Source organism: Mycetomoellerius zeteki, unplaced genomic scaffold (assembly GCF_001594055.1).
Source record: "Mycetomoellerius zeteki isolate Tzet28-1 unplaced genomic scaffold, Tzet1.0 scaffold149, whole genome shotgun sequence".
NCBI lineage: Eukaryota > Metazoa > Arthropoda > Insecta > Hymenoptera > Formicidae > Mycetomoellerius > Mycetomoellerius zeteki.
This window is the reverse complement of record NW_017256436.1, coordinates 3,293,102-3,318,026: the sequence shown is the minus strand read 5'-3', so window position 1 is coordinate 3,318,026 and position 24,925 is coordinate 3,293,102. Positions and strand designations below refer to the sequence as shown.

The following is a 24,925-nucleotide window of genomic DNA, read 5'->3' as shown; positions in this document are numbered from 1 at the left end:
TATCCCTCGAGTTTCCAGCGTGCGTTGACATTTTTATCAGCTATCGACTTTCTACAAATTAAATTATATATCACTCCGCGGATCTACCTGTTATTATTATTCACGGCATTGTCTCACAATGATTTTATCTAGAGCGGTTGTTCAAATCGTGTTTCGCGAAATCTAACGACAATTCGTAACAGCAATATTATCTTCTACCAAGAAGCAGATCTTGGTAAAAAATTAGATATTCAGTTTTTCAATTTTTGTCGTGATATTTTTCGAAGACATTCCATCGTTTTATCGTATAAACTTTTATTCTTATTCTTAAACCTTATATACATTTATCGTATTTATCGCGTGTGCATTTGCAATATGTTTACTGTACATCGTTTTTCTTATCGTAATAATCGGGGGGATAGAATATCCTTGGCGCAATATGAGGCATGAAATAGTACAGAAAATTGGCACAAGGGCACTCGCGATTTAATTGGAGGCCACCGAGATCTTCGAGTGAATGGATGAAGAGCGGGGTACGTTCTTCAAACTCTCAATGTCGTCCTCGAGCGAATAGGGCACGAAGGGCTCGGTCTGCACGCCCACGTCCTCGTGATCAAGCTCCAACGCGTCTTGCTCGTAGATTACGTCGTGACTTCGCGGTCTCGCCACAGATGGGATCCACGGTTGCGGAACGCCTTTGCCGAGAGCCAGAAAAACCGCAGCGGTCGTCAGTAAGACGACAGAAGCAACACCGAACACCAATCGCCAAGAACCAGCGATCTAAAACGGACGAACGTCGCGAACAAACGCGAATTAAAATTTAACATTAGATTTAAAAATTTCAAAAAAATTTTTTTGTCAACCGCAGAGAATTAAAATCATATTAGAACTTCTATGCAATCTCCTAATTATTATTTAAGAAATGGAGCAATAAAATTGTTCATCTTTCAACAGTTAAAATTAAAAAATTGCTCCAAAAATGTGTACAACAAAATGTAAAAGAAAAATATAAAATTCTGATACTCTTCTTTTATTTTAAATTAAAAATCCTAAATGTTACGCGATTATATTATATTCTTATTTGAAAACAATGTGCAATTAGGCACAAAATAATTAATAACTATTTAAGTGAAAAGCAACGAGGGACGACTCATGCGAAACGTAGAAAGTAGAAGGAAAGACTCGTCGCTAAATCCTTGTTATGTAATCCGGCATTTAATGTTCGCGGTTGTATGAAGCTATTTGCGTTATTATGTTTGCGCGGGCGGATAACGCACGTGCCTGCGTCATAGTAACTCGACTTACGGAGCCATGAAGAGCCTGGGTGACGAAGTAATTGGCGGCCAGCAATCCCGCGGCGCCCAGCGTGGAGCAGAGAGCGCACGCGGCCGCGGCGCACGCCGGTGACTCCGCAGGTGCGAGATCAGCTATGGCTGCGAGTGGACCGGCCGGTGCGGTGCCAGAAACGAGGAGGGCTGCTATCCCCAGCCAGGCAGCACCCAGGGCCTGACAACCAGCGTAACCGGCGACGAAGAGAAGGGCCGCGGGGATGAAGTGCGCTAATCGCATTTAATTCGGAATTACTGAGGCTGCGTTCCATTTAACGCTCGCAATGTTCGCGAGAATTGTTTGTCCTTGTTTTAACATTTGATAAACAACAAGGATGAAATGATTCCACGAGCGTTGTGAACGTTAAATGGAACGCAGCCTGAGAATACTAGCAAAGGAACCTCTCACAAAGTGTCAAATTCTGATTTTAATGAAACTTTGTATGCATATAGACTACGTAAATATATTTAGAAAATATCAATTGAGGCCAGCAAACGATTTTAAGAGATGAAATTATCCCTAATATATATAAAACAAATAAAAGTTTACAACTTTTTTTTGTTAAATCTCAAAAACTATTTAAATATAAGAAATATTTTATACAAAATTTTTATATATAATAAGATTTATAATAAGATTTCCTCTATTTTTTTATATCTACGTCATATTTAAAAAAAATAATTTGTTCAAAATTTATATTTACAAAATTATTTTAAAAGATACTATTGTCGTAGCTAAATAAAGATAAGTTTACTATTAGAAAATTTTCATATAGAACATTTTTTTATATTTTAAATAGTTTTTCAGATATAACAAAAAAAACTGAAAACTGCTTTACATATGAGGAGTGATTTCATCTTTTAAACCATACATTAGCTGTAACTGATACTTTCATTTATTTACGTAACCAATATGTATACAAAGTTTCATTAAAATTAAAATTTGACACTTCAAGCAGTTCCCTTGTAAGCAGAATCGGAGAGACGTGTCGAGAAAATATTCTTGTTACGTTACGTGGGATAAAGCCTTTAGTTCATTACTCAACATATTTGAGACTTTCCATCTTCAATTATCGTAATGAGATCTCATAAGCTATTACTCTCACAATCAGAGCAAGGTAACGCCAACAATCAGTTCACCTCACAGCATGAAATGAGTAATCTATAACGCATCAGTATTGCGTACTATTTACAATAATATTGCTGAATTTTAATATTGTTAAATTTTCATGTTACACATTTCTTATAATTGAAAATGTTTAAAAATTTGCAAAGAATGGAAAACGAAAATTACCTCTTTTTATATAAATTAATTCTGCTGTATGTACTTTATATACATTTACTCTACTTATTGTTAGTGTTGAGAGTGAAAATGACCAAGTGGCCAAAATTCTTGTACGAGTTTTCATAATGTTATCACATAATTAAAAACAATAGATTCATTTTGCATCAACACCTTTGATCGCTACCTGTCAGTCATGTTACCAGTTCGCAGGCAAGCTATAAGAGCAAATTGCTTTGCTCTTATTATTTTCCAGATTTAATCGTGAACTTAGATCATATAAGTGTGATAATTTTATTTGAATAGAAGAAACTAATTGACGAATATTGTAATCGTCATCTTGCTAACTATGCGATTTGCGCATACGCAAGAATATTAAGTGAGTCCAAAATTGGAAAAGTGGACTTACTATTTTTATTTATACTATAATATTGTAGACGTAATATCGGAAATGCACATAACGCACCTGTATAGACGACCAACTTTCTCGCCGTGGTCGTGGAAACTATTTTAGATTCGCGGACGTGATCTACCAGGAGGCCGCAGGTCAACGCAGCCATGAAGTGGCCGATGTGAGGTAACGTGGTCAACACTGAGTCCTGAATTGAATTACAATTTAATAACGAGGTGAGACTGCGAAACCTACGAGTTCGCAGTTATCTCCGTAATATCGGTCTGGATAACATTAAATATTGTATCCTAACATGTCGTACCTAATATAAAGTTTATGCAATAAGAAGTGAGAATCGATCGATATGTGAACAACACAAATAAGAAGAAAATCTTATTTAATCAAAGCAGATTTTGGTGCCTAATAACTTTTTTTTGTGTAAACTTATAATTTTTGAATTTTAAAGTTTATATCTCTTTTTTATTTTATATCTTTTTGGTTTTAATATTATATTTCGCGCGATTTGTTCACTTTAATATTTATGAAATGTTTTTAGTGTTAAAATGATAATAACGAAATAAAAATAATCTCAGCCAACTTACGTTAGCTGTAGAAAACCCATAGATAAGCTTCAGGTACTTCGTCATGCCAAGTGCAAGCGTCGCGTCACCCCACTGATTACCCATCGTCGCCACTGCGGACGCCCAAACGGGTACGGATCTCAACAGCTTTCCCCATGGTATCACAGCTGCCTGCGATAATTACTAATCTCGTAGTTACATTTAAAAAAATGTCTAATAGGCTAGGTACATACATGTGATAAATCTTAAGTAATCTGGTAAGTCAATGTTATTCGTCGCACAACAGGTTTGTCACAGGTACTAATTAGCGAATGGAAAATTTCTAGAGACTACATAGAAGCCTTCAACTATGTCAATTCTTATCAGACTACTAATTAACACGTCCAACTACATTAATAACTTTCAAAAATGTTGCGAATGTTCGCTAAATAGATCGGAAGTGTCGCTTACAGTTGTATCATGTTGATAGGACTTTGGCGTGTCCTTAACAAATCGGCCGAAGGCGAAATACCAGCATAGTGCCAAAAGAACCAGACCGTAACACAAAGAATCGCGACCGAACGTTCGCACCACCGCGGTGCCCAGCCATCCAGTGAGGCAGTAACCCACGCTAACAGCTTAAAGCATGGGAATTAGGATTAGTCGAGTAACTTGAATCATGTAGACTGGTAGCACTCGTTGTCAGTGAAGAATATTTTTAAAGATATCTTGAAATTGAAAAGCATGCTGCCGTGATATACTGTCGTGGAGCAATGATGCGCAATCTGCAGCCCTGTGGATTTTTTGTGATCCACCGACACATAGTCGAAAAAACATAAAATCATATTTTTTATTTTATATAAACAAAATGAACGTTACGTACTCCAGAGATTTTACCTATTTCTAAAAATGGCTTTCTGAAAGTAATTCTAGAAAAAGGTTGCGCATCACTGTCGTAGAATATGCAAATATGCAAATATGTTTTTACTACAAAACATTATAATAATGAACGACTCGGAGGGTTCTTTTTACTTATCATTTAAACGGTCGTACTCGCAATCACCAATATACCTGCATAACAACTGAAGTACCAGCTTCTGTGATTGCTCTTAAACCAGGTCATAGCGAACATGTGAGCAGCAGGCATGGTTGCGCCCTGCGAAAGAGGATGTCGTAATGATTCTCGCGAATGTTTTATGTCGGCGTGTTTTACGGTGCTACGCAAAATCGAGTTCACGTCAATGCGAAGCGCCTGGAAACGGAGGTAATAAAGTCTGCGCGGCGCCGACTTACGGTGCATAATCCTTGAAACAACCGAAGCGCGACATGCGACGGTCCGCGCCAGGCTGCAGGTACTAATAGAGACGCTAAGCAGGCGCTAAGAACCGCACGTGAGAATACCATGGAGGGCCCTGATCGGCCCCACACCAGGCAACCTCCCAGGATCGGACCGGCGACTTGTCCCCATAAGAACGCCTCACGCATAATCGATTCCGCTCGCTCCTCCTGTGGCAGCTGTCGTTCATAACATGGATTATAAATGTCATTCTGCAATGTTTTGTTGCTAAGCATAACTGTTCTTCAGTGTAACATGTACATTTATTTCTTGGAATAGCTTGAAAAGACTGATAGTTCAAATTAATCATTAATTATTAATGCAAAACAAAGCGTTATCACAGCATCAATCTCGCTTAGTTTACTTTCGTATTAACGAATAAAAATTTATTAGATAAATAAAAGTAGAGAGATTTATAGAGAGAGCACTGAAATGCTATAAGGCAAAACATTTAGTTATATATGTACCTCCATGAATATAATTTCGAAGTCTTCGGTGCGATTACGGCTGGTGATATTAACCAACATATCGCAGTGCCAAGAAGTATCGATGATGGCATGATTGTCTTTCTGATTCGCCAGCAGTGCGACGGAGGAGCTAACTTCGACTGCGCCGCAAAGCGCAAATCCAACAGCGACTAGCCCAGCGACGATGTGTCGCGCTCGTACAGCCGCTAACAAATAGCAATGTAATTACATGATAATAGTAATAGTCGCGATCAATTTGATCAAATTACCGATAAAAAAATCGTTAAAAACTTGTAAATAATTTCATAATCAATAAAGATCAAATAAAAATCATTAAAAGATTAATCATGTTGCGTCATTGATAAAAATTTTATGAATATTTTAGTAATAATCAAATTATCTCAATAAAAATCAGAAAAGAATCAAATAATTTTTTATTTACTATCGAGGGAATTATTTAATAAAAAAATTATTGAATAGAACGGTAGATATGCATTATTAATTATATTGCGCAAGGCTAAGTTTTTACATTTTTTACAGAATCCCTATTATTCAAATTATAATAGCAACAAAAGAAATTTTCATGTATGTATATGTACATACATCCATTATCATAGTCTCCAAACGTCGGAACACAGCAATGTTTGATTTTGATAACTTACTCAAACGACTGGCACGATAATATCTGCGTACAAATTCTAAATTTAAACAGCACTTGTGTCGATTGGCTTTTTACGTGTAAAAATAATATTTGTAAAATTACAAAACACAAACACTAATCATAACATTTCGTCAATATTAGATTGTAGATTTTTATATAAACTACATCACAGTCAAAATATTTAACTATAAAACGCAACTCTTTAAAAAAAAAATTATTAATTTGTCTCCCTTTATTAATTTGTTAAAATAAATAATTAATTATAAGACACTAAATAAAGTAGACAATAAATAGTATGGATGAAGAAGTTACTTAAAGTTTGGCCGCGCGACAACGCGAAATAAAATTAGATCTCACGCGCACGATGTAAGAAATAAAATTAGTTACAGTGATTAGAATTTTGACGAACCTCGAACCTCTTGCGCAGCGAGTTTTAGTTGACAACTGCCACGTTTAACGAACTGCACGCTACCTCTCTTGACGAAGTCTGCCATCTCACAGAACCCAAAAATAATGAGATCGACCGCGACATCTCGCTCTTATCACGCCCCAGTGTTTGATTCTTCGCGCACTATCTCTCCACTACTCCGAGTATACAGGTGACCTCGACTTTGGCTCGGCAATGATGAAACGCAAATAGCTGACTTTTTGACAAGACAATGAACGCGTAACGCTATTAATTCAATAGTGTTAATCTAAGAAATAGTGATTTTTACGCTTCTGCTGATCCTAACGCTAGTTCGTTTCATGCGAATTATAGATAAATATGTAATCGGAGCGCCACTGATAAGTGTAGGATGCTGACACCAAATTTATAATTTATAACTAAAATTTTTCCATATTGGAAATCGAATATATAATAACATTAAGATTTTTAATGTGGAAAAATTAATTTCACATTCCAAGAATCTGACTAAAGATTACGTCGTCATTTCACGATATATTATATGAATAATTGATAAGTTATTCACTTCCTTTAACTCGACAAACGTAAAATATTTGCGTCGCAAATCGTTTATCTACGTAATCATAGCGCAATAATAATGCATTAAAAATTCCGGAAACCCGTTGCCAAGGGAAGTCGATTGAGGGCACAACGTACCTTTGACCTCGAGTGCCGCGTGTCTCAACTGGACGCTACCGCGTTTAAGACGAACCAGCGCTGCCATCGTCGTCAAACGAGTTGACACATCGATTGCGTTTCCATGATGTAGAACCGATACTTTAGGCACATATCATCGATAAGTCCGTTGATCTTTTCGACCACTTTGCTATCGCGCGATACGAGGTTGATGGGACGCGACAGCGGTGATGAGTTACGCGAACCATACTGGTCATCTGGCCGGTGCGAGTGAATGAACATCTCCGTTAACGAGACTTGATACAATAAGTACCTATGCCGGATCAGCCTTGAAGCACCGCGCGTGAGGTCCGCCTCGTAATATTTTCCCCACGTCGGAGTCGCCAAGCGATATATTAAACCTCATTACTGATAAAGATCTTCAAACGCAATTGTTGGATTTTTCCTGGCTTTATCGCAATGATCATGACACGTGATTTAGCAAGAAATATTGGTAATTAATATACAATATTATTATGCACGAATGTCATTGTGACGCTAATGGAGCGAAAAGTGTTTCTGGATTGTATTATTGATAAATTTAAAAAAATATTATAATGTTTACATCTCTCTCTCTCTCAATCTGCCAATAAATAAAATAATATTCCACAATCTTTAATATTGATAAATACATCAAAGTTGCATTTTATTTCTTCAAGAGTCATTGATGAAAAAAAAAATTTTTTAATATCTCTATTAGGTAAACACAAAAGTACTATATATTTTTCCTACTTTCGAATAATGTAATTTAATGTGAGAGACTCTATCAATAAGTGGCAACAAAGAAAACTTCATTAATAATTTCAGCCTTAAATATTCATCTTTGTGAACCTAATGAAACACTATTCATTCAATGATAATGTTTCAGAACGTTGAATCATCTACCATCCGTCGTTTATAGATGTAATTCTATATTACCAACGACTAATCAGTATAGACTGACTGTCGTTCAAGCAAATCTGGAGCAGCAATCTTGTTCTAAACCCCAGCAGACATTTCGATTCTATAGGTAAGTGTAAATCGAAACATTTCATTTGACAATGTTTCAAAATGTCGAATGATCCAGTGTTCATTGTAGATGGACGAGGTTCTACGTTACCAACAACCAAATAGAGAGTTGGCAGGTTACTGTTTAAACAAACCTGGAGTCTCTTATATTGATCTTATTCCAGCAGGTCGCGCGGCAGGTGGTTGAGTCCCTTCTCCTGCGCCTGCCACCAGCAGGGAGTCAGGGACTGCTGGGACAGCGGGATGCCACCTGCGCGATGATTGGTCAGTTTGCAGGCAGGTCAAAACGACAGTACATCGCTCGATCGGCGTCTGCCACACTTATCTGCCGCTTCGAGGCGGAGCGCGCGATCCTTGCGGCTTCGCATTTTTCGTGTCTTATCCGCGGCGATCAGTACGCACATGTGTAAGAAATCGTTCATTACAACGACGTAGTGTATAATTTCGAAAAATAGGGGAACACAAACGACGTGGTAACCCAAACAAGATCGAGTTAGAATCCACGTTGCGAATTCCGGAGTCGCGCCTGCACCGAGCATCGCTTTTCAAACGAACGCAGGATGATGCAGCGCGCAGGGCGCCCGGGTGTTTTGACATTTGTGACATATAATTATATTTTATTACTGTGATATCAACGATAGTGCTTTAGGATATCCGCAAACGACAGTGGTCGTGACGGTGAATGACGAGCGAAGGATCATCTGAGAGCAGCACGGCGCAAACCAACAACGAGGTAAGTGGACTCCGTTTTGGTTGCGTTTTGACCGTTTGCTTTGAGAGGTTAAGTTGGGTGCCCTGCTGGGGTCCGCGATACCACCTCCCCCAATCCCTTCCCGCCTCCTCTCCGGCCCCTCGTGCCGCTAGCCGCGAATGGTCCGACGCGGACAATACGGCCCTCCGGAGCAACTAGCGAAGGGCACCCGGGTCCATTCCGACCAAAAGATCCTTTGAATGGAATGCGTGCCGGCGTATCTCCTTCATCCCCGCTCCTTCTTCTATATCTACTCATCCAGATCCTTGTTCATCTCGCATTCCCATCCATTTCACTCTCACCATCGTTCTGCAGTTCTTTTAAATTTTCGACTTCTTCAGTCTATCTTTGAACTAGACTTGGTGCTGATGCAGGAAGACTTGCAATTAATAATAAGCGCCTCCTCTTTTGTTTCACCAATATTATCCTATTATGTATCGTGAAAATGTTTCCCACTATCTGCTGCAGTACAATTAGAATTACTCTCATCATTACTATCTTCGCTATCGCTACAATTCTCCTTGTTGTACTCTCGCTCTGATAATTACGCAGTAGATATTATCTATTTTCGTTTTATCTACATCACTCTCTACTTATCGTAAAAAATGATTGCGATATGAGAAAAGTAATTATTATGACTGTACGCCAATGTATTTTATTGATGGATCATATTTAAAGAACTTGTATACTGAACCATAATAAAATTTCCCTTTTCCCTATCTCTTCTTGTTCGTTTCCTCCTCTCTCCTCCTCCCGCGACCTTCCCTTTGGAATGTGCTTCTCGAGGGTCCAGGCATATTTCTGATCGTAGGATCATCCACAACAGGTCCCTGGCTTTCGAATTTCATTTCCTGCCATCTAGAAATACGAGCGATTTCGTGCTCGTGCCATGCCGGTTTTCGATTTTCAAAAATCAACATTCTCGATAGCGACTGTATAAAAATCAGACAAGTTTGTCCACCATGTCAAACTAATAACGTAATTCCAGGAGATTTGCGCACTTCCTTCGTTGTTTTTTATGCTAGTTTATATTAGAACTCTAAGTACTGTTACTCGTTCTTGTGAACGTATTCATATGATAATTCTTGAAACTTGCCATTCATTGAAATAAGTTGAATGTTATTAAGTCATCTTTCTATCTCTTAGAATATGCGAAAAAAAGAGCAGAATAATATTTCGAAACTAACATTATGAAAGATTAAAATTAAGTAAAAAGACTATAAATTAAAAGGTAATAAATTAAATAATATAACAAAGAAAGGCTACGAGTCTAAAACAGTTTTAGACTTGTAGCCCTTCTTTGTTATATTATTATGAAAGATATTTCCAAAACATGATAACATCGCTGGAATAAATTTATTTCTCAATATTACGATCTTTATGTTAATCGATGACAAATTCAAGATGTGCTTAATTAACATCTATAAACATTGACTAATTCTGAGTTACTACTTTTTATTCTTGTCCACAAATATTTTGTGATAAATACTTTTCTCGTCTCTCTTTTAAGACTTATAGTCTCTCCTCCTATCATAAATAATCCGCAACATAAACCTAAATTTAAATATTGAAATTTTATATTATGAAATATATTGTAACAGAAGGTATCTCAATCTTATCTGCTCGTCCATCTTATCCATTTATTGCACAACGTGAATGAAAAAATTATATTAAATATAGTAAATTGCTAAGTAATTTAATTTGTGATATTATTACTGTCGTTCAATCGGTTTGCGTTTCAAGACCGAAAAATAAATTCGGCGCGCAATTTAAATGACTACATAGGTAGTATATAAATTCACATAGAATTATTCAAGCACTTAAGACGTTTCAACTTAACCGTTAAAAACCTTCTTTTTTTTCTTGTTTTATATTAAATATTCTTAATTTTCCTCGATATATTCTGCCGCAATATAGCTCACGAAGATCATTCCGTTTATATCCATACGAATGTCTAAGGTCTAAAAGATTAATTATTTATTACTAACCATTTGTTATCTTATGCCGTAATTTGTAAGAATTGACCAATCACAGTCAAATGAGAGGGGAATACTCAACTGTGATTGGTCAATTCTTACAAATTACAGAATAAGTTAATAGTTTATGGCCAGTATAAATCTTTTAGACACAATTGAAAAGTACAGGAATAATGAATAACAGATTTTCTGTTATTCATCAACTTATCAAAAACCGTGTATTCTGGTATATATGATTATTTCTGATAGGTTGAAATCTATTATTCCCTGTTCCTATTGCCTGTGCTTTTCAATTGTGTCTTAGGCTTTAATCTACGCGACGGAGTCGTCGCAACGGATCCGGGCGAGGTAACCAGAGCAGTTTCGGCATGTGGTACCTCTACGCGCGTCATGTAGGTATGTGCGTGCCGTTGTCAAACGTGCTTTGAAAATCACAAATACCGTTGCATTTAAGGTCGTTCACTTACCTATCTACCGAGTGCGATTCAGTGCAGGTGTAGCTACCGGTGTTTTGTGCGCGACACGAATCGTAGAAGAAAATAAATGTGTGTCTTTCCGGTGTCGTATTACGACGCTTCTCTTGTTCATCGGACGATGACATTTTGGTCAAAGCCTCGTATAAGACGATTTCAAGAAGCTGAAGTTTAGAGCGGAGTTCTACTAATTATAAGAACCTGACACGATTTTGCGATATAATCTTTACGTGGCATCACGATTCAATTGTTGACCGTCACGTTTTGGACGCGTACGTGCTTCAAGAAAATACCGTTGCTTATCAGTTATTCGATTTGAACATAAACGTTTAGAAAATTGTGTCATTATGTCCAGCATAAGCTATGTTTTCTTCATAAAAAGAAATTATGACCTAAATAATACTTCTAATAACACTTGCTTTCGCTGCCTGAAATAATAGTACCCTTCTAACGGAAGAAGAAATCGGCTTCTGTCCTCAAATGCTAAGAAATATAAAATTACTTAAAAACAATACAATTACGAATCTATTATAATAAAATTAATAATATCGATTCACGATTTCTGTAATGTCTAAGTTTCGGTATTCATAAATAATTTAATTATACATACACGAAGAAAAATAAAATTAACAATATTAGCTAATAAATAATGTGATTAAAAATAATCTTGTTTATTTTTAATAACAGCATTAACAAAACAAATAACATTTTATTAAAACAGGAGTATGGTGCATTTTTTTCATTAATAATGTCACTAAATTAACAAGATTATTTTCAATTAGACTGTCAGTTAATGCTGTTAATATAACATCATTTTTTTTTTAAATTACGACCAATTCATTAGGAAAATTACATAATTATTATATCTTGAACAATCTTGCAAAAATTTAATGAAAGAATCGCCATCTTACTCGCATTGGAATTACGTGTTGCATAGCAAATTATATAACTTTAATGTACAAACGGTTTAAAAAACAAGTATTGCAGATATCGCTCCTTGAATACGTGTTTATCGGTTACGTACGAAAATGTCAGAAGACACGACCTTGCACGTACACAGACTCCACATGTCACGTAAATTAATTCCGCATAGTTTCAATTGCCGGCATCAAGCGAAGTGAAACGCGCTCGAGTTAGCATTATTCGCAGGTGTAAATCGCGTCACACCCCAAATCGCTCGCACATGATATTACCGCGAGATCCAATTAACCACGCTGATGGTTGTAACCAATGCTGATAATCTTCATTAGAAAATCCATTATGGAGCAGGGCACGCGGCACGCGAAGAAGAAGAAGAAGGATGTGATGGCGCAAAAGTGAAACTAGATTTTCTCTGATGCTTATTCAATTTGCGCTTTACGGTTCATTTGCGTATCTCTCTTAATTGCTTCGAAATTCCGCTCCACCTCACCAAACGCAGCGAAACTTAAAAATGGCGAGAAGATTAAGAATTCCGGACTACTTTCTTCTTTCCGAAACTGAGAAAGTGGGGTCATGATGTCGGAATCTCCTTTGAGGCATTTATTATGCGTAATTGTTTTGAGAAAATCTCGCGGCTTGTGACGTGACACATTATATAGGAGTATATCTCCAGCATTATTTTCAAGAAAAGTGCACTTTCTCACACCGACATTTCAATTAAATAAAATTTCTTTATTTATGAAAAGAAAGAGATTTAGATCTAGATAAATTTTATTCTTGGCTCACATAAAAATTTCTAAGAAATTAATCTTTCAAAAAGAATTGATCATACACAGTAAAAAACATTGTATATTTATGTTATGGAAACGATCCACTCATGTTCTTGTTAAGATCTTGAATAATTTGTGTTAAATTTTTTAAAATATTCGAATGTCAATTTAACATAACGTGATTATGTTATTTAAAGATTTGTGTTAAATTGATATTTAACATTTCTTATTATAGTGTCAAAATAACACAATTTATGAGTAAGTGAACAAATGACATAAAAATGCTGCCAAAATTTTTAATATTCGAACAACCAAATTTATACGTCCTACATAATTACTTTGAGTCCAGCAAAATCATTTCAAATCTAGCTAAACTTTTTTTTAGTTACTTCAAAAAATTGCCCTTTCGTGTATAATCATCATAAACTAAAATCAGAATTTCTAGGATCTGCATACGCATGTATTTCACATGTCAGTATATTTAAACAGGTAGTAAGATAGCAAATTTTTGATATTACGAGAGTGATCGTCGATGATGAGAGTTATCATCGATTATTACCCTCGAGGCAGGTGTAATGTATACATCGTACCTAAGTAATGCGATTAATAAGATTCGATTCGTCTCTGTTTCTTTCTCGACCGCCCGTCAGTACTGGTCAGTTCTCTCCGGAAGCAGATCGAGATATCTACACGCTATCGTCCGCATTATAATTTTTGCGATGCAAGAGAGAAGCAAAAAAAAGTGTAGCGCCAAATCAGGGCGCGCGCGGAAAGTCGTTACGAGAAATCGACGACCACCGTAACGAGGCCATTGCCGGTGTATTTTCTCAATTACATAGGAAATTACCCTGCGACCGCTTCTCTCGGGATCATTTTTACCCTCGTTTCCGCGCAAGGAAATGTCGCGTCATTATGGCACGCAAAAAGACATTTTTTTTTTGTAGAACGATTCCAAACAAAATGATTTAACAGACGATCACATTTCCATACACAATTTTTGTGATTCAAGAATTAAATTCGCCGAACTTAAGTATATTTGCATACAACTATGCAAACGTGTAAGTTGTGCACTTTGTTGCACAACGTTCTAATGTGATTAATCGCAACGATTAATTATAAATATTGAGCGCAGTTGCGATGTTACGTGGGTTCTTTCTCGATCCGCGTCATTCCGCCCGCGACATATGTCTGAATAAGGAATTTATCGGAATCCGCGCAAACACTACGATCCAATACAACTTTGATCATCGACCTGCTATCTCGATTTCGATTAGAATGTGTCTTTTATCATGTAAACGAAGATTGAATCGGGAATTAAACTCATACTTCGTTGCGCAATCAAAAATTTACGGCAAAAGAAACAGTTAAGTTCGGTTTAACATTCCGGTAAAATTTTATTTAATGTATATATTCATACTACTTCGCTACTTTATTCGTATAAATCTCAGAATAAAATATTCAATTTAAATTCCATATTTAGAATTCCTTTTCCGCGCTGTTATATCATGCATTTGATATACCTATAAATGTGCGTGTAAAACACGTTTTATATATACAAATATATTATACTATTCTTATTACACTGAATAATTCAATGACGTAATGTGGTATCGTTCGCAAGCAAAATTACTTTTTGCGTTAGACACAAACACTGAAACATTGTAAATAATTGAAAGTAAATATGCAGATTATTTTTCGCAAGATACTAATAAGATATGTAACTAAGAAAATTTTTTATTCTAAGATGTTTGTTTCATCAACGTTACATAAGAACTTGCAAATTAATTTTGTTATTATACTATAATTAGTTTATGTAAACTACCGTTTTGTTATTTGACAATAGTGATTCAGAGATGTTTTGTTAGTCAAATTGCGAAAAACAAAGGAGATTGGTTATTGACGTTATGGTAACCTGTCATCTTGTATTATTGTTATTCGCACTTCAATAGCACTGTTAGTATTCCTCAGCGAACAGTAACAAATGTCACTGCTTTTGAATGCAATTGATACCGCATGCATTTAGCGAATGTAAATTACTTCGATTTACGCAGTCAATTGACGAGGCTTTTCAAAGTAACAAAAAGCATCGATACCTGGTACTTCAATATACGTGTAAATGTAAACCAACAATCTAAAGCGGCAGCATTACATGGTTGTTGTTGCAGGAAAATGAAAATAATGATCATTCAATATAATACGATTTATTGCTTTAAATTGCTCGATTATCATAATTGCTTCTGTAACTTATCTAATTATATATTTTGCAGCTAAAATAAAATTATTTTGAATAAATTATAATTCCGTGTCAATTTTGCAGATTCATGATTCAATCATTATTAATATTATTAATATGATTTTAATCTATAAAAATAAGATGTCGATTTACGACAAAACAAATTTTGATGTGTAAAAAATTGTTTAATTTATTTTATGTTACATTTATATAATAAAAAACTAAAATATATTTCCTAACACATACATGATATCAGTAATAAAAATGCACATTTAAAATGGATTAATTGTAAATGTAAATTATAGAACACAAAAGTCATTTAAGCTTTCAAGGATTTCAACAGCTATTCTTATTGTTCAATAATTATGAATAAATTTTCTTACTTCATTTATATTTGTATTTACATTTAACTGCCCGAAACAAAATAGTCAATTTGCATATCCATTGACAAATTATTAATTTCAATGACAGCAATAAAAATTGCTTCAGTCAAATATAGAAAGACGTAATGCAATGCAAACACTATTAATTTAAACATATTTTGGAAAAAATACAATATATTTCTCATTTAATCGCGTATACAATTCGGAAAATAAATGTGCGATTATTATACTTATTCTGCTAATTAGGATTACTCAATTTTACTCTCGAGTGCAATAAATAAAAGCAAAACTTGCTTGGTTATTAGTAGCTCATAGATTTTATCACTTAATAAGCAAAAAAATGGGGTAACATTTTATTAAAAAAAAAGCTTAAAACGCTTCGGCTTTACTCGATCTTCCTTGAAATTACATTTACAAAACATCTCTCACGCATGTCATTCAGCGATACCTTGATGACATTTGTCATCTTTATATAACGCAACGAACGCTATTCATTTATTATGGCACGCTCACATATCAATTTTTAATTTTATCCTTCAGCATATGTGATGAGATACGTGTAGACGAATCGCACATTTTAAAGTGAGTTTTCGATTTTTCCGCTGGACAAGTGTTTCTAATACGGCACTATATATACATCGTGATTTCTCTGATTTCTCACGGCCACTCGCTAGTTTCTCTTCTCGTACCTCTTTTCGCAAGGTCAAAGGACAGTGATGCCTTATTTAGTGACCCTGTTCGATTCATAGAAACACATATCTGTCCTAGATTCGCAATATCTTTAAGCAGCGAAAATTCATTTTTACCACAATTAACATCTCGATAAAATGGTGAGTTTATAAAATAAATAAATATAACATTATACTAACAAGGAATAATTGGAAAATTAAATTTATACACGGAGAGAATTTTTTCTTAGAGTTTACCCTGAAAATATAGTAGTTGTGATATAATATTTTAAAGATTTTTACCATGCACTTCAATAAAATTAATTTAAACTTATTTTATTGTTTTATTAATGCATTAGAGAGATTTTCATTAAAATTCTTCAAAATACAATGTTGTCCCACGACTATTAAATTTTAAAAGAAAATTCTCTCCGTATATAAACACATATACTTTGTGTACGACCTAGAAACATAAAATATTAAAACCAAAAAAATGTTAGTTATATCTAATCAAGACTCAATCTTGCCTAAAAAGGTAATACATTGTTTTATATTAAAATTATATATATTATACATCACATATCCTTATTTCATCCTATTTAAATTGTGAACTGAATAAATTGCTATACATCAACAAAAACATGAAAGGATCTAAAACGTCTTCATACTACATCTATCATCATCGTCCTTAATAAAGCCGCGAAACTAATTGAACAGATTTATTCTAATAATAGTCGCAAGTCTTCTACCCCCCTCAGCTTTCTCAGCATGTTCCTAAGCCCTTCGATGTCCCGCTGCTAATGCACAACTTTTTCTGTGCGATCTAGTACTTCCAATTTCACCGCGACGCTCATCAAGCGTAGTCACGGCCACGTGGTAGTTTCTTCGCAGGAAGCCTCGTCCTCCAAGGTCAGAGGACAAAACTCTTCCGCAGTAACCCTATCTAAGTCGCCGATATCTGCCTTGGGCTTAAATGGCAACTCCGATACAAGGATCCCTTCCTTGATCCTGTGATCCTTCTCCTCTTCCTCGAACTCCGAGAAATCATCGTCTTCGTCATCACCGGTCTTCGCGGTGGCGAAATCGATGTCTGTCAGGACGAGCGTGTTCACTCTTCGATTCTTTAGCTTTTCCCGCGATATCTCCCTCGAGACCTCTTTCGAGACACGCGATAATCCCCTCTTGTCGAGACGACGTCGTAGTTTCTTGGCACGCGGGGACGACGTGGGGAGCGGGAGTACGCTTCCCTCAATCGCATCCTCTTCGCGACTGCCGTCCTGATTGATAGCACCCGGTCGCCTTTCTTTATCGCGTGTGTCGCTGCTGCTCGGCGGTTTCCTACTTTCCTGCGCCGATCGAGCCGTGTTCGCTGGGAATGCATTTTTATCGGTGGTACCGGCGCCTACGGCGGCTGCGATTTCGCTGGTGCCACCTGCCACCACTTCCTCCGGTTTCCCGCTCGAAACGATTGCACGCGGACAGGCGTCTACGATGTCGGCCGGGTATGCCGCGTTGGAATCGTAGGTCTCCACGATGCCGTAGCTCAGACTTGGCTCTGCTGGCAACGCGCTTGGAGCAGGCCTCTTATCGACAGCCCCGGTGCTCTCAAAGTCGGCCTTGATCCGCGGATGCTTGCGATACTCTTCCTGTAAGTAAGTACGAAACTGGTCCTGGAAGTAACCATCGATTACTTTCCAGATGGTGGCGCTATACCAGCTCAACACACCGAGGAGAAACACCCCGCGAATAATAAATGTCAACATCACAAGATCTTATGGTTGCGATTGATTATTCCGATGCGATATTACAATATTTTATGTATAGTGTTTTGCAGATATATTCTAAATATACCGTATAACTATAATATGCCGACCACGTGCCGATATGATTCGACTGATATGATACATTGATAGGAGACTGATGTTTCCTTATGAACTGGCGCTTATAAATATTTTGACGAAGTTTTCCGAACGCAAATAAGTCCAAGTTTAGCATGTAAATAAAACTGTCGGACTTACGTTATTATTAATGTATGTATATGTGAAAGATACTAAAGACAAACTTGATATAAAATTTCAAAATTTTACATTTTGATTTGCAATTTTCATAATTTACCTGGCTTATAAATATTTTGATATTTATTTGACATTTATTTAAATATTTAACGAGAATTAAAAAATTTATTCAATTACGTTAAAATACTTTTAGAGTATTTATATTTCATTAAATTACTATATAATTATTTAATTATTGTAATTATTTAGCTTTTTTTAAAAAATTTACACTTTTATAAAAATTATACATTTTTTGTTATCAAATATTAATATCATAGCCTTTTTGTTTACTTTTTTAATAAATTTATAGATACATGTAAATGAAAATTAATATTCTAAAAAATTGTTTGTTAAGATAATTATGAGCACTGTAAATTATGTCAAAATTATTTTAACACTAACTGACTAATTAAAATAATACGATTTAATAACTAACTTAATTGTTAGTTCTACTAAAAAGTTATACGACCTATGGATCTTGGAGATTTACTTTTCCAAGTCGAGGAACTTCTAGAAGAAAAATATAGAAAAGCGTTTTATCTTATACAAATACCAACGATCAACACTCAAATACTGCGCGAAAAAGAAGTTCTGTCACAGTTTTGTTTACCCATTTTGTGGATTTGAAAGAATATTAAATCTTTTAAAAAGTTATTCTCGACTATTTCTCGTTCGTCTTCCTAAGCATCTATTTCTCACTGAACTAAAAATGTGTTTACATATTTAACTGAACTGAATATTTTTCTATCATTTGTATAATTTCTATCATTTGTCGCGTAAGCGACAGTTACTATATCATCAATAATAATTTTATAAAATTAATGCCTATCTGATATCTATTATTAGTCCTCTTCTCCCACGAGATAATCTTTGATGATGTAAAAGGATTCTTTCATATTCGGCCAAGCTATAGTCACAAAGACCAAAATCGAATTCGTGATCACGAAGAGCCGCATCATTTCGACACCGGTGCTGGATCGAATCCAATTTCCGAAACCTTGATTCTCGTCATCGCTTAGACCTCCCGAATCCGACTTCTCCACTGCATTCCTTCCATTATGACAACTCTTACTACCTTTATTTTCGTTGTTTCCACGTTTCTTCATGCTGATTATATAACGATCATCTGCAAGAATTGATTTCAATGCTGAACATCGTAGAAGTATGTCCTTCACGTGTTCTACGCGTTTAATTGTAATGAAATTTGTGTGTAATAGGATTTTTTGTCTTATCAGTTATATTTTAGCAGAGATAAATAAAATAAAAAAAAAAAAAGAAATCACATTCGTAAAAATTTACGAGCTCTGTGTGGAACCTTTATAGAAATAATTTAATACTAGAAATTATTTATTTTGAATATCAAAAGTACTGAACAACTAGTTAATTAATTAGTATTAAATTCCTATAAGGGAATATAAACGGACAATATTTTGAGTATTTACATGGAAAGAACGATTTTGTTGAAGAATCTAAAAATTTAGTTAGAAACAGATCTGAAAATTTTGTTGGACTATTAAAATTATTATGTAGGACGTTAAAACTAATTGTTAGAATGTCAAAACTTTTTGCAGCATTGCTTATCATGTTTGAAATTCCTATAAAATTATTTTGATTCAACAAAATTATTTTCAAATCTATATTTAGCTAAATTTTTAGATTCTTCAGTAAAATTGATCTTTTCGTTTATGAAAAAATTAAAGAAACGTCAAGAATTATTATTAGGTATTGTTCGATACGTTTAAAATTTTAATTCTAATTTATTCTAAATCAAGAGAACTGATTATCGTATTCTGCTCTTCTGTTATTTATTAAATAACATAGTATCAACTAATAATTCGCGTCGCGAATTTAAAGAAAATTATCCCGCTACGTGACGATTTACGATAATCAGCGAACCTGAGAGAAGATGAAATTAAAAGCATCCACACCTTGTTCCGGGATACGCGTGTGAGCACAGTTACATGTAGCATTCCTGCGCGTACAAAAGACGCACATACTTGAGAGTGGGTGTGATGACCGTGATCAACGCATTGAATATACATACGCATTTCAACTGTCGCATACGAAATTGAAATTACAGAAAAATATTCTTGATTTTTCACTTTCTCGAGATAAACTGTTATAAAAAAATTTACTGAAATCTTTTACTGTTAACTATAATTATGTTAACTGTAATAACTGTTATAACTATTAACGTTAATTATAAAATAATTATTACAGAATAAAATTTATTCACTTCAGCATTTTTACAGCCAAAAAGAGGTCTGATAATTATTATGTTATTTGAAAGTGCAATTTTACGTTGAAACAACATTACAAATTCCATTTTTCTTACATATTTTAAGAATTAAAAATTCTTGTACGTAAAACTAACAAAAATTTCTTTTTCTGTATATTAATTTTTTAATGTTTACATAGAATAACAAATAATATTTAGTTAAACTATGTTATATATGTTTTATATTAAAATTGTAATTCGGCAAGATTTATTACAAGATAGCTTGAAAGAATTATGGAAACTCTTGCAACTCACATAATATTTGCTCGTATCGATTTGTTGATTGAAAAACGCAACTCAAAGCTTATTTGCTCTATGGTTCGTTAAGTAGTTTTAATAAATTCTTTTTTCTATGTCGCGATCTGTGAAGCTATAGATCTTGGGAGATCAAAGTTCACGGTATTATACCAAGTAAATTGCAAGGAGGAATAGTGGAATCGTTATCGACAAAGAACAGCCTTCGTCAGAGCAGATCGTTCTGTCTACAATGCGCCATTCTCTCTCTGCCTCTCTCTCTCTCTCTCTCCTCTCTCTCTCTCGACTGTCGGCCGGTCTTTCCAGTAACTGGCTAGTTATCAAAATTTTGGTCTATTGTTTACACCTCAACGATGAATAATAGGGATACGATGGGATCACGATAGAATATTGATGGAAGCAGGTGGGCGGCAGAAGATTTCAAGTTAGTTACAAAGGTCAACGATTGATCGTAATTGAATTTGTCAGAGAATTCAACATTCCACGTTCTATCGCCGTCTTTATGATTGATAAAGGATGTGACGATGGAAAACAAATCGATAATAAACGACTGATTAGTTTCACAGACGCTCTGACATCTCATGCTTCGTTATGAAAGGCAAAAAATTAACAAAACTGTTTGTCCTGATTGTAAATGATGAAATATTACGAAATTCATGAAGATTATCATATTAGGAATAGTGTCAGACAAAATATAATTTTACCTAACATGATTTTGACAATCAAAATGATATACGTATTTAATTAAATATGTGTATGTATATATGTATACATATAATTAAATAATAACGATATTGCTGAAGTATGTAAAAATTTAGATAAATACAGATTTAAAAATAATTTTGTTGAACTATTAAAAGTATTATGCAGAACGCGCACACACAGCCATAATAAGCAATGCTGCAAAAGGTTTTGATATTCTAGCAATCAGTTTGAGGATCCTAAAAAATTTTGATGGTCTAACAAAATTATTTTCAGATCTTTTCTAGCAAAATTTTTAAATAATTTGAGCAAAACTATTCTTTCCATATACGTACATAGTGTTTTAATAAATAGATAAATAAATAAATAAATAAATATATAATATATTATATTATACATATATATATAGTGTTTTCATGGGACAAACTTCAGAAAATGGTAGATTTCACAAAAAAAAACTTTTGTTGAAAAACTTGTGTCCTCCGACACATTCATAAGGAGCTTAGGTTGGTTACACGTTAGGTCGCACGTGATGTCTGACAATACTAGTCCATTGATTTTATTTTTGCAAAAAGGAAAGGAAGCAAAAATGTAAACTATTGTTAGACATCACGCATAATATTGCCGTGCAATCAATAACGTATTTCACAGTCAGTCCGAACAAGCTTCTTAAAAGTCGGAGAACATAAGATTCCTTAACAAAAATTAATTCTTTCGATGACTTATCATCCCCTGAAGTTTATATCCCATGGGTCCTAAAACATCCTGTATATATGTGTATACATATAAAGTATGTGTAAAGGCAAAAAATGGCAGAAGTGTATTGAAAACATAATGAACGAAAATCGATCTAGGTCCATCAAATGTCGACCGTTGTCGTTAGCTGCATAATTACTCGTCCTATAATTAAACGGGTTCAGTATATTACGTCACAAACGGAAAGTTGGTCACTATGAGGTAACAGTACAACGTTGTCCCTGATGCTCTACTTCGGAAGTCGCCCGTCGAACGCTTAGTTAGAAAAGTTGTAGGCTCGGTCGTTATTCCTATTCGAGCGCACACCTATCCGGTCGGCTTTGTCTTTTATCGAAAACGATGTGCATGTAAATGAGAACTAGTAGTTGATAACACGTCATCGGTATCGACAAGGACGAAATAAAACTCTCTCGGATCCCTAGTCTAAATTCATATTCGGAACCGGTTACTAACGAAGGCAATCGTACGCACTAAAGTGGCATGAAACGCGACTGCGCGCAACGAAACGTACAGATTCGCACGACAGAGCTTGCAGTCAGCGAACGAGGAAATTACAACGACGTAGTTATCGGCAAAGGACAGCCCCGGGCTGTGCGCGATCATTTCTATGGAAAGTGATATGTCCGGCGAACCTTCATTCTCGGTACATCCCTCCGCCATAAGTCGAACCGATCTATTGTACGCGGAAGTTCAATCTCTCCCCCCGTTACTCTCACGCATCACAAGTCGTAGGGTGTTTTCCAGCAAGGACATAGTCAGACACTGTGTAACACAGTGAGTCGTTTCATTTTCGTTGTTTTCAATGTTAAACAAGGATGAACCGACTCACTGTGTTACACTGTGTCCTTGCTGGAAAACACCCATAGTTGGTGAATTTCAACTATCATCGCTGGACATTATAGTTATTCATTGTTATTACATGTCGTCCCACCAATGTTACCAAATATTTGATTAGTTACAATTAAAGAGATTCAGAAACGAGAGGATGTGACTTTTGGCGACTCCAAAGTAAAATCGATCCAGTTTTAGGATATAAATTTCTCGGATAAATTCTCTTTATTATACTCTGCTATATTACAGTAGAATCTAATGAAAAGAATTATAATTATTTTCTGAACGGATTAAATCCAAAATTTTTGAAAAGACTAAAATATATTTCTTTTCGTCCGCTCGTGCCTTCAATTGTGATCGACAAACTCACCATGGTCGAGCTTTTTCAATGATCGTAAACGTGCGTTTGAATTCAGAGTAGACTGCGTATTTTTACGGCTTTTTACGAAGCGTGAAATTCCTGCGACGTGACGCACGCAACAACTGCCACCAACGGTATGCTGCTTTTCGCCTTACTTTGCCACGAGACATGTCGATATAAGGCTTCTAGGCTTAGTAAGCTCATTAAAAGATTTCACGACAGTACAGAGGGTTCTCCAAAGCGGGTAAAGCTCGCACGACGCATGACAACGTTCCCAAGTATCTATTAAATTCAATACCGCATTATATTCTCATGTGCAATGTTGTGCAATCTTAAAGAGTGCTAACTCTATACATTACATTTTGTCACATATATTTGGCGATTATTAAAAAATAGCTGTAGAAAATTAAGTATGATTCAATTACAATATTACATTCGACATTCATGATCAGTTAAATCTTATAACTTTAATGCTAAAATAATCCTGAATCTAAAAATAATTTGTTTATCTCCTATCCAATAATTAATATAGCTCGTAATTATTCTTAATACACATTAATTAAAGTAAGTAGGCCTAACTCGATAAATAAGATATTAGGGCAACTTCGGCAAATACGCCGCGCTGGGATTTACGCCGCGGAAATCAGAAAAAATAGAAGGAGTGGGGGTAATTTTCCCGCAACTATTCTGTTACATGTCTTTATGTCATATTAGTATATGTGTTATGATTTCAGCTTCTTACTGTTAATATTAAAAAATTATTGTGAGTTGAATCGATTTGTCACTGTAATAAGTAGCGCCATCATAAATTATAATCTACATAAAATGATTACTGTAGGGCGTGTAAAAGACCTAGTGGTTATTTCGTGATACATACGTGTGGAGGAATAGTAAAGCATGTTGTATAGCAAAATACAAGTGCTTTGCTTTCGTATTCTTTGTTTAGCTTGTTGTCTTGTATATCTCACCTGTTTGGGATATACGGCATTTTTAGCGGACAGGATTTATGCCCAAAGCATATAAAATGCGCAGATTGAATTCAGTACACTAAATGCAATAAATACATTACATGAAATATGTATCTCATCTAACATAACACTTGTAATATATGTAGGAAGAACAAAACAATGTTAAGTCGAAATTTGTACCGCTATTAATTTCATGTACTGAAATACTAGTATATTAATATCTTGTTTGTGCTCGAGTTAGGCTTATATGTTTTAGTTATTGTGTATCTCCTGTTGGCCATCCTTCTAGTTATCTAAATGTTGATAATCTAAATGTACAGTATATGGATACAGACGTGATGAGGGAGAATTATAACAAAGTGCGATATTTACTATTAAATTTGCAAATATATAGAAATGCAAAAAACTGCACA

General features: G+C 35.1%; 4 protein-coding genes across 6 annotated transcripts in view; 1 reads left to right on the top strand and 3 right to left on the bottom strand.

Moving 5' to 3' along the window:
* Positions 1-228: 228 nt before the first annotated feature.
* On the bottom strand, positions 229-7,453 carry LOC108720298 (sialin). Of its 3 annotated transcripts, XM_018444214.1 has the most exons (10): positions 7,107-7,178; positions 6,414-6,648; positions 5,344-5,549; positions 4,834-5,055; positions 4,612-4,696; positions 4,012-4,178; positions 3,583-3,732; positions 3,056-3,188; positions 1,285-1,538; positions 466-759 (listed from the first exon to the last, which is right to left on the bottom strand). In XM_018444214.1, exons 2-10 carry the CDS (start codon positions 6,496-6,498, stop codon positions 466-468), a joined length of 1,596 nt encoding a protein of 531 aa, XP_018299716.1. In that variant the 5' UTR covers positions 6,499-6,648; positions 7,107-7,178. The 3 variants fall into 3 exon arrangements, with proteins under 3 accessions (XP_018299717.1, XP_018299716.1, XP_018299718.1); XM_018444215.1 differs by lacking the exon at positions 7,107-7,178 and having other exon boundaries at positions 229-759; positions 6,414-6,498; XM_018444216.1 differs by lacking the exon at positions 6,414-6,648 and having other exon boundaries at positions 7,107-7,453.
* Positions 7,454-8,420: 967 nt separating this feature from the next.
* The window catches only part of LOC108720301 (uncharacterized), a 105,631-nt gene continuing 89,126 nt past the window's right edge, over positions 8,421-24,925 (top strand). Inside the window, 1 exon segment of the mRNA XM_018444219.1 lies at positions 8,421-8,865. The gene's annotated coding sequence lies outside the window, so the exon portion shown is untranslated.
* On the bottom strand, positions 16,897-18,096 carry LOC108720299 (uncharacterized). The gene has a single exon (XM_018444217.1). It carries the CDS (start codon positions 18,068-18,070, stop codon positions 17,171-17,173), a length of 900 nt encoding a protein of 299 aa, XP_018299719.1. The 5' UTR covers positions 18,071-18,096; the 3' UTR covers positions 16,897-17,170.
* Positions 19,204-23,665, bottom strand: Xport-A (exit protein of rhodopsin and TRP A). The gene is made up of 2 exons (XM_018444218.1): positions 23,554-23,665; positions 19,204-19,487 (listed from the first exon to the last, which is right to left on the bottom strand). Exon 2 carries the CDS (start codon positions 19,465-19,467, stop codon positions 19,204-19,206), a length of 264 nt encoding a protein of 87 aa, XP_018299720.1. The 5' UTR covers positions 19,468-19,487; positions 23,554-23,665.

Excerpts from the sequence above, each read along its gene's own strand:
- LOC108720299 (XM_018444217.1), bottom strand. The coding sequence starts at position 18,070 with ATGTTGACATTTATTATTCGCGGGGTGTTTCTCCTCGGTGTGTTGAGC.
- LOC108720298 (XM_018444214.1), bottom strand. The coding sequence starts at position 6,498 with ATGGCAGACTTCGTCAAGAGAGGTAGCGTGCAGTTCGTTAAACGTGGC. Across the intron at positions 3,733-4,011 it reads CCTATCAACATGATACAACT|GCAGCTGTGATACCATGGGG; the intron begins GTAAGCGACACT and ends TAATTATCGCAG. Across the intron at positions 1,539-3,055 it reads AAAGTTGGTCGTCTATACAG|CGCACTTCATCCCCGCGGCC; the intron begins GTGCGTTATGTG and ends AAATGCGATTAG.
- Xport-A (XM_018444218.1), bottom strand. The coding sequence starts at position 19,467 with ATGAAGAAACGTGGAAACAACGAAAATAAAGGTAGTAAGAGTTGTCAT.